The sequence below is a fragment of the Phaenicophaeus curvirostris genome, chromosome 14 (assembly GCF_032191515.1).
Source record: "Phaenicophaeus curvirostris isolate KB17595 chromosome 14, BPBGC_Pcur_1.0, whole genome shotgun sequence".
NCBI classification, from domain to species: Eukaryota; Metazoa; Chordata; class Aves; order Cuculiformes; family Cuculidae; genus Phaenicophaeus; species Phaenicophaeus curvirostris.
Genome location: NC_091405.1, coordinates 6,893,248 through 6,910,635, shown reverse-complemented (window position 1 = coordinate 6,910,635; position 17,388 = coordinate 6,893,248). Strand labels below are relative to the sequence as shown.

Genomic DNA, 17,388 nt, shown 5'->3' with positions numbered 1-17,388 from the left:
CCAAGATGCCCATAGCTGTCTCACAGTATAGTAAGCCACTTCGTACTTGGTAGGAACATCTTTTTCAGGGTGTGTCTATGCGGACTACCTAGATTTCTGGTAATACTCTCTTATTATTCTTTTAGCCTAGGTAGAGATGTATGAGATGTCCCAATAAGGCGTTCTCAGTGAGCGCTAGAGTACCCCTGCAAGTCTGTGCTGCAGAGTAGCCAAAGATACCACTGCATGGACACAGAGAGTACAGCTTCATTGCCCTCACGGGGAGTATGATTGATTTTCACCTCCCCAGGTGTATTTCTTAACAGATGTTTTCAAGACACAGTGGTAGAAGTGGCTGGTGCCTCTGGGCAACAAAGAGTAGTGAAAATCTTTAATTTGGTCCCTTCGATTAGGAAGGGACCCTCAAAGAACAGACAGAAAATGATTTCAAGGTAATGAGTTGAAAGCAGAGAAAAGCAAAACTCACTGTTTTAGAATAGTTCAAGCAAAGTGTAAGGTATTGCTTTTTACTTTCTTCAAACAATTTCCAGGTTACTGGGACCACCATTTCACAGATTTATCTTACTGGGAGGTCAGTGTTCCTTTGAAAAACAAATGGGCGTGGTGAACTTTTACTCCTCTCCCCTTGAACCCAGCTGCCTAAACACTACAAAAAAGTGTGAACATGGGACAGATATAGCCTTGGCGGGGACACGGGAAAGTAGGACACGTGCTCTGGGCCAAATTTTTCTTTAGAGGAAGCCATGTGAAAGTGCAAACACATGTAGGATCTCACAGGTATAACTGGGAGCAGAACCGGGTCTCATATCCGCAAAGTTGCCTGAGCTCCTTCTTCTGTCCAGCTAGCAATTATCTGGGTTTCCCCATGGCATTTTTACCGATGTTATTTAGCAGAGCAAGTAACGTACTTCAGAGATCAGCTGCTGTTGGAGGTGGCATGTCTACAGCTTGCATCTTCTGATTTGGAGGGTGCGAGGACATCTACAGGGAGCGTCTCACTGATGTGGGTCCAGGTTATGGTGTTGGTGACAAATCTGGGGTTTTTTTCAGTTGAAGCAAACCCAAACCAGGTGAAATGCTTCAGTATTGATGTCAAATCATTTATTATCATTAAACATGTGGGTTTTAGTTTTGGTGGATAAGCCAACATATGGTTTTGTAGGTGGAAATTTTCCTGTGTGAAAAAGGTGGAGATGCTTTTGGCAGTTGCAGAGTGAAGCTGGATTTCAGATACCACATGGAGGTTCAGAAAGAGCCAAAATACTTGGTCAGGTCTTCTAATGCTTGAATTTGAGATTCTGACTTGGATTAAATGATTGCACTGGAGACATGGGTGAAGCTCTTAATATATCCCCTTGGGCAGAAAACATGACGAATTTTATATTTGTGTTTTATCATCATTGAAAGAAACATGAAAGCATCAAAATATTGCTGTGGCCCAGGGAGGAGCACACTGGGAGTGTTCTTCTAATTATGAAAAACTAGCAGATCGTGAAGTTCTGACGTCTGAAACAATGTAGTATGTCATGATAATCTGGCACAGAGTGATGGTAGCCTTAAGTCTGGCTAGAGGGGAGGGTGGATGCTTGAGAGGTACTGTAAGTAGTGTTCTGTCATGAGTTGTCAGCAGCAGAGGTGGGACCAATTAATTCTGACAACAGAGGGTTGTTACTCCTTCAGCTCCTCCGAATCAGGAGACAGCAGAATCAGGGCTATCTGACAGGTTGTGTGAGTAGGACGTGGGTGGGATGAACTTAATGACCTGAGGTGAAAAGACGGTCAGTAACATGAAAATTTCTATAATGGAAATATTATAGAACATATAAGTGTGAAATATTCCTCTAGAACAGCTTTGTCCATGCTTCCTGGCACATTCTTCAAATTTTGCCTTGGTAAAACATAGCATCAACTTGTTGGAGTTCTCAGAACTATATCATGGTTGACCTAAAGGGAAACGCTCTGACCTTGGCATGAAATGCACTCGTGATCGCTGACACTGTGAACTGCAGGGTATGGCTTGAAGGTGGAATGAGTGACTGCCAGTGAAGTCCACCCTTCTTTTCTGCAGGCCAAAACTTTCTCAGGTGGGAACTAATGAGCGGTGCAGTGTTTACAATTTCTCCTCACACACTGCCAGGGGATGATTTGCCTAGCTATCATCGTATTGTTATAGACTCATAGAATGGTTTGGGTTGGAAGGGACCTTAAAGATGATCTAGTTCCAACTCCCCTGCCATGGGCAGGGACACCTCCCACTGGATCAAGCTGTGCATTTTTATAAATGCAAATCTAGTTCTCTACCCTGTGCACTGTGTTTTTCACAAGTACAGACAAAGACAGGATAGATCCTTTTCCATTATCTGTAGGCAGCCCTTAATGTCATGGGTCCCATTTGAAAAAAGAAAAAAACCCAAAACCCCAAAACAACAAAAAACCCTCAAAAAACCCCAAACCACCAAACTTTTTTAAAGAAGGAAGCTTAAGTATCATTTTGCATAAATATCATTTGGTGTTGTCTTACTAATCCAGGTTAGTATCTTTTTTTCTGGGTAATCTTCATTACGAGCTAAACTTTATTATTCTATTTTTAAAAAGAAAAAGCTTTAAAGAACAGAGGAGAAACCCTTCCAAATAATTTGTTTTATTGATGGTTTCCACTTATACCTGATAAATCTATTTGCACCCTGTGTGATAGGGGTACAGATTCCTCAGATCTCAGCTGGAGCATATCGTGATACAGCTTGATGAATAAGCATACAGAGTAATGGCTTTGAAGAGTTTTTTTCTGTAAAAACCTGAAACCCTCTAGAGACTATTAAATCTGTGCACCAACAGAATGTTTTAGTTGATTCATGCAAAGAAAGAAGTAAGTATTGTTAGTCAGCTCCATGCTCTGACACCTATGAATAGTGCAGAGTCATACTGCAAATCTCCAAATGAGCTTTTTATTTGGACACTTAACTAATCTGAATGATACTGCTCACAATAAATCAGGAAGAAAACACAAGTGAATTGCATAAGTTTGTGGGTCAAAGGCTGGCTGCCAGGCCAAGTGCAGATTGCACAACTGCTTCCTCTTCTGGAAAGTTTTGCAGACATAGTGTTGGACTCAATTATTTGTTTCCAGATAAGATAGACAAAGAGAAACAGTAACATTGATATTTATTCCATGTGATGTGTTCGTTGGGATATGTATGACAAAGAAGGCCTAAACAGCTTTTTGGAACTCTCTTATTGTCCAAGCAAGTAAAAGACAGTGGGCCATTGTTGTACATGAACATTTTCCTCTAAAGAATTGTAGTGTGTGTAAAAAAATATGATAGAGCTTGTGGTTTTGGGAAGGCATCCTGGCTTTATTTGCAGAGGTAACAGAGATTCTAGTTTTCCAAATTCTAGTTGGAAATGGAGAGGATCTCCTTCTTGTACATAGAGGGCAAATTTATTTCTGCACACATAGGAGATATTCCTGATTTTACTGGCTATAAATCTTGCCAAGCCTGGGTTTCCTCTTGTATCCATGCTGAAAGAAAGTATAGACTTTGACATCTTTGTTCTAGAACGTTTGACATGCAACACCTTAATAGATTGAAGGTAGTTTTGAAAAAGCTAATAACAGGACAGTCTTAAATCACCTAACCAAACAAATGCCGTAGCTTCTCTGGAAACTTAATTTTTTCTTCACTGATAAGGATGCATTTATTATCTACCAATAAATATTTGGATAATGCATATAAAAGCCTTTGCTTCTATTAAAAAAAGAATCAGAATGAGCTCTTTAAGAGCGTTGTGCAAATGCTGCCTTGGATAAAGACCTAGACAACTTGAAAGAGATCTTAAAAAACTCACCCCTTAGTCTGACAAGTACTTACTGCGTCAGATTTTCTAGAGACATCACTTTGAATTAAATTTTACTTTAGACAACAGCTTCACATTTATTAAACCAACTTATTCTGGTAGAATTAAAATATATTACAAAGTATGTTACTTTGATGTGGGACTTGAGAGAACAGAATTTCTTCTCATAAAGTGTTTTTATCTTTTATATCACATGGTTGAGAGTACGCATCTTAACTGGGGATCAGCAGTCCGCCTGGCTCCCTGGAAACTGGAGTTTCAGAGCAGATGGCCTCGGAGATAAAAACGTACAGCACTTACTACTAAAACTGAACACTGGCACAAATTTATTTCGTTTATGAAGGGTGCTTTAAATTTAGCAAGCTTGATCGATTAGTCCACTGAATTGAGTAAGACACTTTGGATGAAAATCCTGGAGTGTTGTTTTACAGGAAGCAGGCTGACTCATTTTACTGCTACTGTGCAACAGGTTTATAAGATTTTATCTCACTGGAGAGAAAAAATATAAACCTGCATAGTATGGATCTATGATACTGAATCATAGAATAGTTTGGGTTGGAAAAGACCCTAAAGATCATCTAGTTCCAACCCTCATGCAATATAATAGTAAAGTGAACCTAAGATGTCAAGCTGTCTGAAGTAGGAAGAAAGCCAGCACAATTTCTTGTCCTTCTGTGGCCAAAAATATCAATGGTTTTAAAATTAGCATACAGTGTTATCCTGTTGCTTTTATTCCCAACTGTAATTGCAACTAGCAGTTTTCCTTTTAAACGCAGAACTAAAACCCAGTTTTGCCAGAGGAAGCATCGCATTTTATGACGTCTCTGATTTTAATTTACCCTGAAGGTTAAAAATGAAGGTCTTTGTTCAAGGCAGGACTTCTGCCATCCATGGCTCCCACCAGCCTGCTTTTGCTGTAGGCGTGCAGTCAGCTGAACATTAGTAAGGAGGATCACTACATCATTCATTCACAAGCTGGGAAGGGAAATTTTCCTGCTGACTCATGCTTATCAGTATTTTCATTGCCCCGCCTCTATTCATTTCAGCTCCTCCTCTCAAGGCTGGTAGCCTACTATATTTAAACGGCTGAGTTAGAGCAGAGGCAGGATTCAAGGCTTGTAGTTTGGCTGGATTCAGCACCGGCATTTTCATTAAGATCTCACTTCTCATCGAACCTGCTGCTAAAGGTAAGGAGTCTATAAGTTAACGTAGAGAACTCTCTCCAGCATACAGTAATGTTACTTTCTGAATACCACAGAGGGGTTTTAGGAAGGTATTATTTGTTTGTACCGTAAAAGTGAATTTTTTCCACATGCTTTAATCATGTTTGTGGGTGACTGGCCTGGCATGCAAAAGTGACAGTCCAAGTGAAGGGGGAAAAACTTGTGGGCAAGTAAGGAATGTAAAAGCTATTGAGATTTCTCAATAGTTAAAAGAACTATTAGACTTAGTTTAAAAAACCACTAAGAAACTGTTAAAAACTATAGGTTTTAACAGCACTATTGAATTAAAATTTTAAAACTGCTGATGAAATGAATGGGTTGATGAAGAAAAGAAGCTGAAGAGAACTATTGCATTTACGTTAGCGTTGCCCTTGATAAACCTGAATGTCACTGTAGATTTTTCAGTCTCTTCTATTATTTATTTATATATACTGACTGCACTTGAACCCTCCCTGTGTGCTTCACAGGACACACTTGGAGGCCCTTCCTTGAGAAGAAGTCTCATTATAGAGAGAGCTACTTGCATACGGATGATGTCATTGATTTTACTTTCTGCTAAAGGTTATCTAGTGTCATTACCTTACTAAATATATCTTCATTTTTTTCTTTTACTTACTGAAAACCTGTTTCAGTTGTGCAGCCTGGAACAACTAGGGGCCACACTGACCGACTTTTTGTGAGTTATAGTCCCTCTAGTCTTAAGGTCGTGTCAGGAAGATATGCAGAGTTGGCCCAGAATGAGGAATGAGCTGGATGCTTTTCCAAGCAGAACAATTATGTAACATCACATAGAGACTGAAATGCTTTGGAAGCACTGAGGAGAGAAATTCTGGAGCGTGCAGCATGCTCCTAAATGAAAAGGAGGAGAGAGACATCCATTTAAAGTAGGAAGCCTGAAGCAGGAGCCAAACCAGGGATCAGTGTTACTAAGTTAAATGTGAATGCCCAGCAGCCTATCCTACATAAAAGGAGGGAGGGAAGAGCAGTATTGGGTTTCTTGCTAGCTCAGGCTTTCTCTTACTGCTAACTAGTTCTGTATGGATTTGAAATGAACTTAAATGTCCTGTGTGCTTTCCAGCAGCCTCTGCAAGAAAAGGCTTTCATCTGCTACACTGTATTAGCTGTACGTGTTATTGAGGTATATGTGGTCCCTTGATTCTAAGAATGCAAAAAAACCCAAAACATTAAAATAGTCCAACTTTACTTCTAATGGCACGAAAAGCGGACCTTTGGCCTGAAACTGAAATGGCTGAGATGGTCTGAGCTCAGTTTTACCCCCCTTTAGCCAACAGGATGGGGATAGCTATAAACAGATTGAGCATCTGGTTTACCTTCTCCTCAAAGAGGAACTATTAACTATGAATTACGGAGATGGCAGCTATTGGATGTGGAAGAGACTTCTCACAATTCTAGAGACATGCTAGGATAAACAGAAGAATCTCTGATGCTCAATCTAGTGTTAATAGTATTGTCCAGTGTCAAAACTTCAACAAACAAGTGCATAGTACTTAAATAGTCATTATGGGGTTTTGTGAACCCAGATCCTTAATAAAACTGTGGCTAAAAATGGTCACGTATGTGTATGGAACTAGTAATTTCATCAGAATTAGGGTTTAGTTTAATTCCAGTAAATGCTCCTTTGTCATGTGTCAGAAAGTACAGAATGGAGGAGGGTGAAATGAGGAGAGTGTTTTTTCTGAGCTGGTGGCTCCTGGTTTTGCTCTTTATCAGGGTGGGGTAGGGTGGCACGGTGCAATGGCTGGGGTCCAAGGTAACCTTTCTCTAAAGCAAACAAGACTGACTGCCAGGCTGACTTCTACTGCCTTGTGCTTTTTTTTTTTTTTTTTGGACCCTTCAGGCTCCCCCAGAAAAATACTGGCACATGAGAGCATGTCTTTGTGCCCAAGTCTTACAAACGGGCTTGCAGGCTCGTTATTCATATGCTGGTGCTGCTGCTTTCCTGGAGCTCTTGCCATGTGCTCCACTGACTTGGTTCAGCAGTCCTTGCTTCCAGTGAAAATCTGGGTTACTGCTCTCTAGTGTGCATGGACTTTGTCTGCTGCTGCAGACTTCTAGGGAGCAGAAACCTGGAAGGTTGCTTCCAGAGGTCTTACTTTCCCTCTTCCAGACTCTCAGTAGTTTCACAAGAAATAAGATGTGAATGTTAGAAAAAATGAATGAGAACTTGTCTTCTTGTGTAGTGCAACCATGGAGAGGGATTTATTCGTTACCATGGAGAAGAGACCTCTGCAAACCTTCAGATGGGTACTGTGGTTTAGCTGGTTTGTGGGGAATACCCTACTGGTCACAGCAGGGTCCTGTTCCTTTGGTGTCTCTGACCATCCCAGTGTTGAATTCTACCAATTGCAATTACGGAGCTTTGTGGTAGGGAATTAGTTGGGGGTAAATGTATCACAAGAAACCACTGAAGGTGGTTCAGGTTTTGGTTCATGTAGAATCTACCCAAAAGGCTTAAAAATACTTGAGCTGTGCTGCTGCAGCTACCAGGGCTGGTTTAAATACACCTTAAGGGGTTGATGTTCTCAGCGTGGGCACAACACACAAGGTGTTTGTCTTCTGTAGTGTATGTGTCTAACTTTGAGTCTCAATTCAACTGGGAACGTAAGTTTTCTTGAAATCCATCTCTTCTCAAAGCTAGGGACTTGAAATTACTTAAATTAGAAAGCACGACTATTGTGCCTTTTAAGTGGTTCTTGCCCTGTCAAGGGAAATTCATGAGAGTCAGACTAATACTTATTTAAGTGGTAATAGGCAACCAGTACGTGTTACTAAACCATGATCCAAAACTTTGAATTCAGCTTGTAAACCTCATTACGTGCCTCTTTACTTGGATGAACCCAGTCTTCTTGGAATAGCTCTATCTAGCCCAGCGATGGGTGTATATAGGTGTGCATGAGAATTGTCACAGCCTTGCAGGCAAACGCACTTAAAATACTCTGCCTGAAGCCTGGAATTCTGCAAATCCTACACTCACCTGTGGTTTTCTGGCTGCTCATTGAATCACCAGAGTCTTACTGCATGATAGTAGTTACTGGTGATGTAAATGTCAGGCTTAAAGTGGAGCGTTAGTTACACTTACAGGGTGACGTTGGCTGCAATAGCTTTGTCAAGGGCAGTGATGTGCCAGACCTTGTAGAAGCGTGCGGTGTGTGTACCAAAGATCTTTCTAGGCTTGAAAAGGGTGTGAAGCCTATGCCTTACTGAACAAAGCCATGCAATTCAGTGGATTTTTACTTAACTTTCCAAAATAAGAATAATGTTTTTATAGAAGACCGTATTCTCCATAGAATAACTTAAAAGCTTATGCTGAATTCAATAGAAATTCATGTTTATTGCGGTAAAAATAACTTTAAACTTCTTCAGATTAGTGACCGTATAGTTGGATTTCCTGGAAAACCAAAGAAGTCATTATTTGACATGGTAGAACTCCTGCAGGAATGGCAAAAAGCTTTGATTCAGTGTTCATTGAATAGCTGCATAGTGATTAGATCAGTTTTGTAAATTCCGCTTTAATGACATCTTAGTCTCCAAGATAACTGTGATGTATATTTTGTTTTAAGACTTATTGTTTGGTTTTTTATTTTTTTTTTGACCAGAACACAGTTTTCTTGGAAATTAAGAAAGACTGTTCAGGAGCTAAACTGGTGCTTTTCAAAAACCCTGTAGTGATGGAATGGCTCATGTTTGAAAATGCAGCCAGGAGATTTCCAGCCTTTGAGCAGAAGTCGGGAGTGAGGTTTGCTCTACTTATCAGTAAATGCACAAGCTGCTTTAGAACGTACAACGTGTTGATGATAATTACAACAATTTTCTGCACAGCATGGGCAGAAGTGAAGCTTTCATTAACAAGCTGCAGCCCTTTGGTTAAGGTAGCCAGGGGTTACCTAAGTTGTCAGCTGCTCTAAGGGGACTGGAATTCATGTGTGGAAGGGACAGATAAAGATTTTTCTCCCGCCTTTTGTGCTGCATAATCAGGAAATCATCCTTTGGTTTTGGAGGCTGAAGGAGAAAAAGATAAGTAGGCTTGCCCTGAGTGTAACATGACGGTCTGCAATGCAAAGATAATGCTTTAGATCAGCCTGGGTTAGTGGGATGTAGAAAGTCATGGTGTTTTGTTGTTGGTTTTTTTTTTTTAATCAAAAAAAGGCAAATAATTAAAATTTTCTTGTTTTTACAGGTAGACTCCAGGACATAAATGCTTCCAGACGGGAAGATGTATGCGTTATTGACCAGACCCCAGAATAAGAGTGGGGTCAAACCACTGCCTGTTGTGATCATAGGTAAGCTTTCTCCTGCCAGCATTACTGCATTCGCTCATGCTCTTGTTGCTTTGGACTTGGTGTCTTCAGCCTTTGTTCCATGTGTTCTTCCTCAAACTGACCACTGTTTCTGCATCCTTTTTCTGACAGCCAAACTTTCTCTTCTTCTGAGAGAAAGACCATTAGGAGTTGGGGCAAGTAGGGAACCAGGTATCTGACAAATTAAAACACACACCTCTATTAATAGTAAAATTGGTAACCTTTTGGCATCAGTTCAGCTAGGCCTGTTTTTCTCTCTTGGATATTTAGAAGAATTTGAAATCTTTTCACTAGTTGTTGTTCATCAATTTGCTGTGAAGAGATTATCTGTAGTGAATGAATTGGAGATGGGTTTGTGTGATCTTCCCCACTCTGTGTGCGTGTTTAGAAAGTGCTCTAGGCGCTGTTAAAGTTTCTTGACGTTTTTCTCAGATTTCTTTTAAAATGCAAGTCAGTTATGCTGATTTTGTACAGATTTAATAAAATGGTAAAAAGCTCTGCATTTTCTACCAGTTTAGAAAACAAGTTATGTAGTAACTGTCTTGTCTCCCTTGCAAGAGGGGAGCTTTGTAGTATGAGGTGATTCTTGGAGCAAAGTGAATGTAGTGATGTCAATGCCTTCCTTCTGTGATGGATCATGAGCCGTGCTCGAGCACAGGTGTTGGACCCTGTTCATCTGAGCACATGTTTAAATGCCTTGTGGAGCTGAATTCTTTCCTTATCTGTCATCTAATTTATAGCACTCAAGAGAGCTAGTCCAAAGTTAGTTCACCACATAAATCACACTTAATCCTCGCTAACAGCAGCTTTGAAAAAGTCACTACTTTCTAGTCTGAGAGTGACTTTGTTCTGCCCAGTTGTACAAGTCTTCAGGTGGGAAGAAGGATATTTTGCTATGTGCTTAATGCACCTATACGAGGATCACTAAAGCCTCAGAAGCACCAATGTGCAGATCTCCAGCAGATTCTTGCCGGAGAGCTGCCTGGAGGAGAGGGACCTGGGGGTGTTGGTTGACAGCGACTGAACATGAGCCAGCAGGGGCCCAGGTGGCCAAGAAGGCCAATGGCATCTTGGCTTGGATCAGAAACGGCGTGACCAGCAGGTCCAGGGAGGTTATTCTCCCTCTGGACTCGGCACTGGCGAGACCGCTCCTCGAATCCTGTGTTCAGTTCTGGGCCCCTCACCACAAGAAAGATGTTGAGGCTCTGGAGCGAGTCCAGAGAAGAGCAACAAAGCTGGTGAGGGGGCTGGAGAACAGGCCTTATGAGGAACGGCTGAGAGAGCTGGGGGTGTTTAGCCTGGAGAAGAGGAGGCTGAGGGGAGACCTCATTGCTCTCTACAACTCCCTGAAAGGAGGTTGTGGAGAGGAGGGAGCTGGGCTCTTCTCCCAAGTGACAGGGGACAGGACAAGAGGGAATGGCCTCAAGCTCCGCCAGGGGAGGTTCAGGCTGAACATTAGGAAAAAAATTTTTCATAGAAAGGGTCATTGGGCACTGGCAGAGGCTGCCCAGGGAGGTGGTTGAGTCCCCTTCCCTGGGGGTGTTTAAGGGACAGGTGGACGAGGCACTGAGGGACATGGTTTAGTGATTGATAGGAATGGTTGGACTTGATGATCCGGTGGGTCTCTTCCAACCTGATGATTCTATGATTCTATGTGCACTCTGGGGAGGCTGTTGGACTGAAGCAGCTCAGCTGGTTCCCTGCAGCTGGACATTGCACGCAGGTTCCAGCCACTTCCCCAGGCCCTGATCCAGGAAGGCTGTGGGCTTGCTCCACTATGCTGGCAGTCTCATGAAAGCAGTTGCTTTCTATATTAGTTGGAGCCCTACATCTGTACTGTGACCGTCCATGTCAAACTTAGATGTGGTTCAGAGTAAAGCCTCTGTGTGTGTTGCTGAGCGTTGTGCGCTCGGGTGATTAAGTTTGGCTTAGCTACCTTCTTGTACTTCCTAAAGCGAAGCAGTAACCTGAGAAGTGTGATATTTTACTATAGCTGCAGTTTAGTTTGCTCTTAATTTCTATTCCTGTCGGTTTAGGATAACTTCCCTGCAAGTGGAATATTCCAGACACTGACCTATAGTTGCTGGTCCTTGCTCAGCAGAGCAGACTTTGGCCTCAGCTGCAGCACGTAGCGCTCTTCTCGTAGCTCAGCTCCCTGGTAGCTTTACAGCTTGAACCTCCCCCTCTCTCAGATCCCCAAGAAGCAGCCTTTGCTCACACGCGCAGCACGGGCACAGTGACAACACCGGCTGCTGTGTCACTCCAGCCCTCCTCCCCTGCATCGTCACTGCGTTAGGTAATGGTGATTAGTCATATACTAGTGTGCCACAAAGCCCGAGGAGCCAGGGAGGCTGACACTTAGTTATGCAGACACTGTAAAATATTTAACATGCTGGAGAAGAGCCATGTGAAAACTTTCCACACGCTGCTCTCACTGGGTTTTGGAGTCATATATATCAAATTTTTTCTACTAGCTGTTGGGTGGTCAGCAGTAGGAATTCAGTTATTCAGCAATCTGATCAAAGTGCTATATTCTTGGTGTGGCAGATAGACTTTTTTTCCTTAACATGCTGCCTGCAATACTATAGTAGAGCTGGTTCCCATTTGGAAGTGTCCTCAATACCCCTTCATCAAAACTGCTATTGCATTGGAATTTCTTACTGAGCAGAGCTATTTTCCCTTCAACTTCAATAGTTGCTCTCTTTTCTGGACTTACCCTGTATCCTGTGCACAATGAACTACACTGATGTGAGAGGTGCATCCTAGAGAACCGAGGCCCCCAGTCAGTGTGTGACACATTTCTAAACTTTTAAAGAAGTTAATAAGCAGTAACTCAGTTCATCCACATGCTAGACACTTCAGGCTTCTCAGTGTTGTTTCAGCAAGTTCTGTAAACCTTGCAGTGCAAATAGATATAACTGAGGATGAGAAAGGGACATATGAGGGTAAATTCCCCAACTCAGAGTCACAGGGTAAGGGTTGGGAGGGACCTCTGGAGATCATCCAGTCCAATCCCTCTGCTAAAGAAGGTTCACCTATAGCAGGTTAAAACAGGAACTTATCCAGGTGGATTTTGAATATCTCCAGAGGAGACTCCACAGCCTCTCTGGGCTGCCAACACCATCCAATAAGTCGCTGGTCAATGTGAAACAGGAAGTCCCCTATATCCACAGCAGTGTTGTATCCTTTGAATTGGTCTGGATATTAAAAACACCCATCAAATTGCTGCTCTGTCTGCAGGGTTATAAATGCTTCTCCATTGTGTCTTTTTAGGGAATGGACCTTCAGGAATCTGTCTGTCATATTTGCTGTCAGGCTACATCCCTTACTTCAAAAGAGATTCGCTTCATCCTCATCCCATTCTTCAGAGGAAACTGGAAGAGGCGCCACATGTCTCCATTTTGGACCAGGTTTGTGTAAAGAAGAACAGTATAAGATCATAATAAGGCATCCTAGGAGGATATTGTAGGGGATAACCTCATTTGAATTTTCAAAGCACTCAGACTGATCCTTAAGCAGTACTTTTGGTTGTCCAGATCTCTTTGCTGCTAAAAAAACTTGAGGTAGTCCTCAGGCAACAACAGGGTCTGTGTGCCAATAAATGAGCTTTACAGAACACCAAAATCACTGATTTGAAGCACTGGAGTAGCGAGCAGTCTGCTCCTTGGTAGAACATGTATTTTGAGCTGAACGTCTGACCTGCCTCTCTTTAGGACCTGGAGTATCTGTCTGAAGGTTTGGAGGGACGATCCCACAGCCCCGTGGCTCTTCTTTTTGATACTCTACAGCGCCCAGACACAGACTTCGGTGGAACAGCAGAATCTGTCCTCACTTGGTGGCACGAGACAGACAGAGCCATCCCCCACCTGGTCCTTGGCAGAAATGCTCCTGGAGGTGCCTGGCATGTATGTGAATTGAAGCCTAAATGCTTAGGTCTGCATGCTGTAAGATAGTCAAATGTGTTGACTGAAGGGGCAAAAGTTCCTCTAATACGCAAGTCAGCCACATTTGATTTTACGTATGTAGAAAACCAAAAGTTTAAAAGGAAAAAAAACATGAGAGACTTGTATTTCTAGTCTATTGTTCCTTCTGTAGGACATGGATGGTTTCCTCCATGACAGCAAATCAGAGGAAATCACTGATTTAATGATCTGTGCCGTATTGAAATATGATAAAATGGCATTTCACTTCTTACATTAAATAACTGAAAGTTTATTTTACTGTGTGTCTTGTTCCAGTCTATCGAGGGCACTATGGTTACCCTGAGCAGAGGAGAATGGATGGGGCTTCCAGATCTCCCGTTCAAAGACTGGTTGAAGCAAAAGAGAAGGTGAGATATCAGTAGTGTGATTATTTGCAAACATCTGGAGGTTATTTGGAAACCTGAACTGGAGTGACCTTCTTGAGTGTAGCTACCCATCTGTTATGGATTATAGCGACCACCTGAAAGGAGCCTACAAGAAAGCTGGAGAGGGACTATTCATAAAGGTTTGTGGTGTTAGGACAAGGGAGAATGGATATAAAAAGGAGATGGGCAGATTTAGACTAGACATTAGGAAGAATTTCTTCACCATTAGAGTAGTGAGACACTGGAACAAGCTGCCCCATTCCTGGAGGAGTTCAAGGCCAGGTTGGATGGGGCTTGGGTAACCTGATCTAGTGGGATGTCCCTGCCCGTGGCCGGGGGGTTGGAACTAGATGATCTTTAAGGTCCCTTCCAACCCAAACTATTCTATGATTCTAGTAAGAGAAAGGATACCCTCCCAGCCCCCAGTAAAAGTCCATTCTGCAGTGATTCAGTGATTCCAAGCTGCAGTGCTGCTTGGAATGTGTACTTCTCAGCATTGGGGAGGTGGATCAGTCACCACGATATCTGAATAAAGCTTGCAAAAGGCATGGTCATCTGACTTCTGTGTCTACTGCTACTGTCCTTAATGACAAAAGTAATCAGCTCACCTACAGTGCGGTCTCTGAGGTGCTTCTGCTCTTGAGATGTGTAACAATCTTAAAAAGTTCAGGAGTTAATAATTGAATGGAAGCAAAATGTGAGAGGAAGGCATAAATGAGCAACCATGTTCTTAGGGATGAGATTCATGCTAGAGAAAGCTCTGTCCAACAGCTTGTGGACCTGAGTGTTAGCTCTATACCAAGAATAACTTTGCTGAAGTCAAGGAACCTAGATAAATCTTCTCTGGTAATGCCAGGATGGATGGTTCTAGAATACATTCAGTACAAGAGGGCAGAAATTCCAGTCGTACTTAACTGTTGCCTGACCTTTGTTTGTACTGTATTACAGGGGCCTCAGAAACAATAGAGCCACAGCAGAAGACATTGCACAATATTATCAATACTATGTGATGAAGAAAGGCCTGCAGAAGAATTTCAGATGTGGTACTGTTGTGACCTCTGTGAGGAAAGTGAGTGCAGACAGCATCTCCAACCATGCACAGAAACATCTACAGGAGAATAACAACTCCCTCTGGAACTTCAATGAGAACAGTACAGAAGTCTTTCAGGTGGATGGATTTTTCAAAACTGTGAAAGGTGATAAAGAGCCATTCTCTATCTATGCGGAGAATGTGGTCTTAGCTACAGGAACATATGACAGTCCTACTTGGCTTGGGGTCAAGGGGGAGAACCTTTCCTATGTCCATCACAAGCTGTCTGCCCTAGAGGAGGCAGTGAAGAACAGCAGCATTGGTATCATGTCAGATCCAGTCTTGATTGTAGGTGCTGGTCTGACAGCCGCTGACGCGATTCTCTTTGCTCACCAATGCAATATTCCAGTAATCCATGTTTTTCGGAGACGGGTCAGTGATCCAGGTCTTATTTTTAATCAGCTCCCCAAAATGATGTACCCTGAATACCACAGAGTCCATCAGATGATGAAAGAACAGTCAGCTGCTTGTGCTGGACCCTATGAGTCTTACGTTAGTCTTCCTGAACATCATGTGTTGTCTTTCGGCAAGGACAAGAAATGTATCCTTCAAGACAAGAATGGCTACCAGAAAACTTATAAAATTTCCATGGCTCTTGTTCTAACTGGCTCAAACCCCAACCTCTCTTTTCTGCCAAATAATGGACTTGACTTGGCAATGGACAGTGACCAACCAGTCAATCCAAAGAGGAATCCCATAGATGTTGACCCATTCACCTATGAATGCACTTTGGAGAAAGGACTTTATGCTCTGGGACCTCTAGCGGGAGATAACTTTGTACGTTTTGTACAGGGAGGAGCCTTGGCTGTTGCCAGCTGTCTGTTAAAGAAAGCAAACAAAAATCCCCCCTAACAAAAACACTCACTTCGCTGACTGTGTCTGAATGGGTTACTGCTGTTTTCTTAGAGAAACGAAGTCATTTGTACATCCTCAAAGGTGAAGCCCACTCCTGGTATTCTCCAGGGTTATGCAGAGTTCCTAAGTTCTTGCTGAGTTATTTGGGAAGATTAAGTCACCAAATAGTGGGTTTCACACATGCCACTACCTTCAGTCCCTAGGGACTCGATTCCTCTTCTGCCCAGCTGTGCATGAAGGCTGCAAGGGCTTGGAATCTCGTGCCTGGAAAAACAGAAAACATGGATTGAGATTGCTCTTCCATGTAACACCTTCCTGAAAATTGAATTGGGGAACAATTATTTCCAGACAGCAGGCTGACAACCCTGTGTCTTACAGTGTTTTTTTGTGAAACAAAGTAAGCTGACATGGTTTTATTTGCTCCTGTGGCTGAACCGTGTGTTCTTATTAGACCAGAAATCACTGAAAGATGCTGCAGGTACCTCTCTGGCACATGAAGTGATACTCTGCAAACAAAAACTAACATAGAAACAGCCAAAACTTTTTATTGTCTCACTGACACCATCAACAAGTAATATTTGATATCTCTTTTAAAGAAAGAGATTGCTGTGATTTTTTTTTCTCCTTCTTAAGAAGGAATACACTGATTTACAAACACTTGGTTTGGCATCTTGCAGCTTTCTGCTTTCTAAATCCTGAAACTGCAATAGCCAAATTCTTGGCAGCTGCTGTAGAGAGAGCAGAACTAAACGGGAGCTACCGGTCTGTCCTGTAACTGCCCAGGTACTGTATGGGGCTGCTGCTGCACAGGGTATTTCAGAAAGACACACATTTTTATATATTTTGTGAATTTCTAAAGTTATGTGATTATTTTCTTAAAAAGAATACTGTTTGTATAAAGAGGAAATTGCCACAGTAACTTTTTAATACCTTTTTATAGATACATAGCAATTTTTTTAATACTAGTTTTCTAAAAGATTTTTATTGGCAAAATATTCTGTTACAGACTTTCAGTCAGTGTTTGGGATGAGCTGGGGTGGGTGGGAATAATGCCTTATGTTGCATTCTCAATTAGACCCACATTCTCAATTAGGCCTTTCATACCTCTCAGAGGAAAAATCAGAGTCATAGCTAATCTTATTTGATGTAAAGACAGACTCTGCTCCCTGTGCTGCACTGAAACTTACTGACATGACAGGATGCTGCACGTGTCTCTGGAAAGCTGAGTATGTGGAGACAGTGGCTGTTTGTAAGTGAATTGGTCTCAAGCTGAGATGTGTAAGGAGCTTGTCTGTGATGTTGCTGTATTGCACTTGAATATTTTTGCCACTGACAGTTCTTGTATGATATTTTTAAATAAAGTGAATTTTGGACTTGATCTTTGTTTGGTTTTTTACTCTGCATTTGAATCTCTGACCCAGAGAACATCTAATGAATTGTTCTTCATCAGCTTCTGGGCAAACACCGGGGTGTAGTTTGTGCCTGTTAAGTCCCATATCAATCTCCTCCCTAGGAGCACAACCCTGTGGATTTGCTTTCTGTGTATCTTCCTCTCTAGAGTGGGATGGAGAACCTTTGCAGGCTGTTTTGGCAGTGTCTCTCGTGGGGATAAAACACCATACCAAGCTATGCGCCAAGCATATTCTTGTCTAGGACATCTTAGATCTCCTTGCTATTACCTGGTGTGTTCTCCTGTCT

The 17,388-nt window shown here is 42.2% G+C and overlaps 1 protein-coding gene across 1 annotated transcript; it reads left to right on the top strand.

Annotated features, from left to right (window-relative positions):
• Positions 1–4,921: 4,921 nt before the first annotated feature.
• Positions 4,922–17,068, top strand: OSGIN1 (oxidative stress induced growth inhibitor 1). The gene is made up of 6 exons (XM_069868143.1): positions 4,922–5,042; positions 9,277–9,379; positions 12,671–12,807; positions 13,111–13,302; positions 13,636–13,727; positions 14,694–17,068. The coding sequence occupies exons 2-6, from the start codon at positions 9,295–9,297 to the stop codon at positions 15,685–15,687; spliced, it is 1,500 nt and encodes a 499-aa protein (XP_069724244.1). The 5' UTR covers positions 4,922–5,042; positions 9,277–9,294; the 3' UTR covers positions 15,688–17,068.
• Positions 17,069–17,388: the final 320 nt, after the last annotated feature.

What these genes read in the sequence shown, in the direction of transcription:
- OSGIN1 (XM_069868143.1), top strand. Translation starts at nt 9,295, where the DNA reads ATGCTTCCAGACGGGAAGATGTATGCGTTATTGACCAGACCCCAGAAT. An exon ending in ACTGCCTGTTGTGATCATAG is followed by an intron (nt 9,380 to 12,670) that starts GTAAGCTTTCTC and finishes GTGTCTTTTTAG; the next exon opens with GGAATGGACCTTCAGGAATC. An exon ending in CTCCTGGAGGTGCCTGGCAT is followed by an intron (nt 13,303 to 13,635) that starts GTATGTGAATTG and finishes GTCTTGTTCCAG; the next exon opens with TCTATCGAGGGCACTATGGT.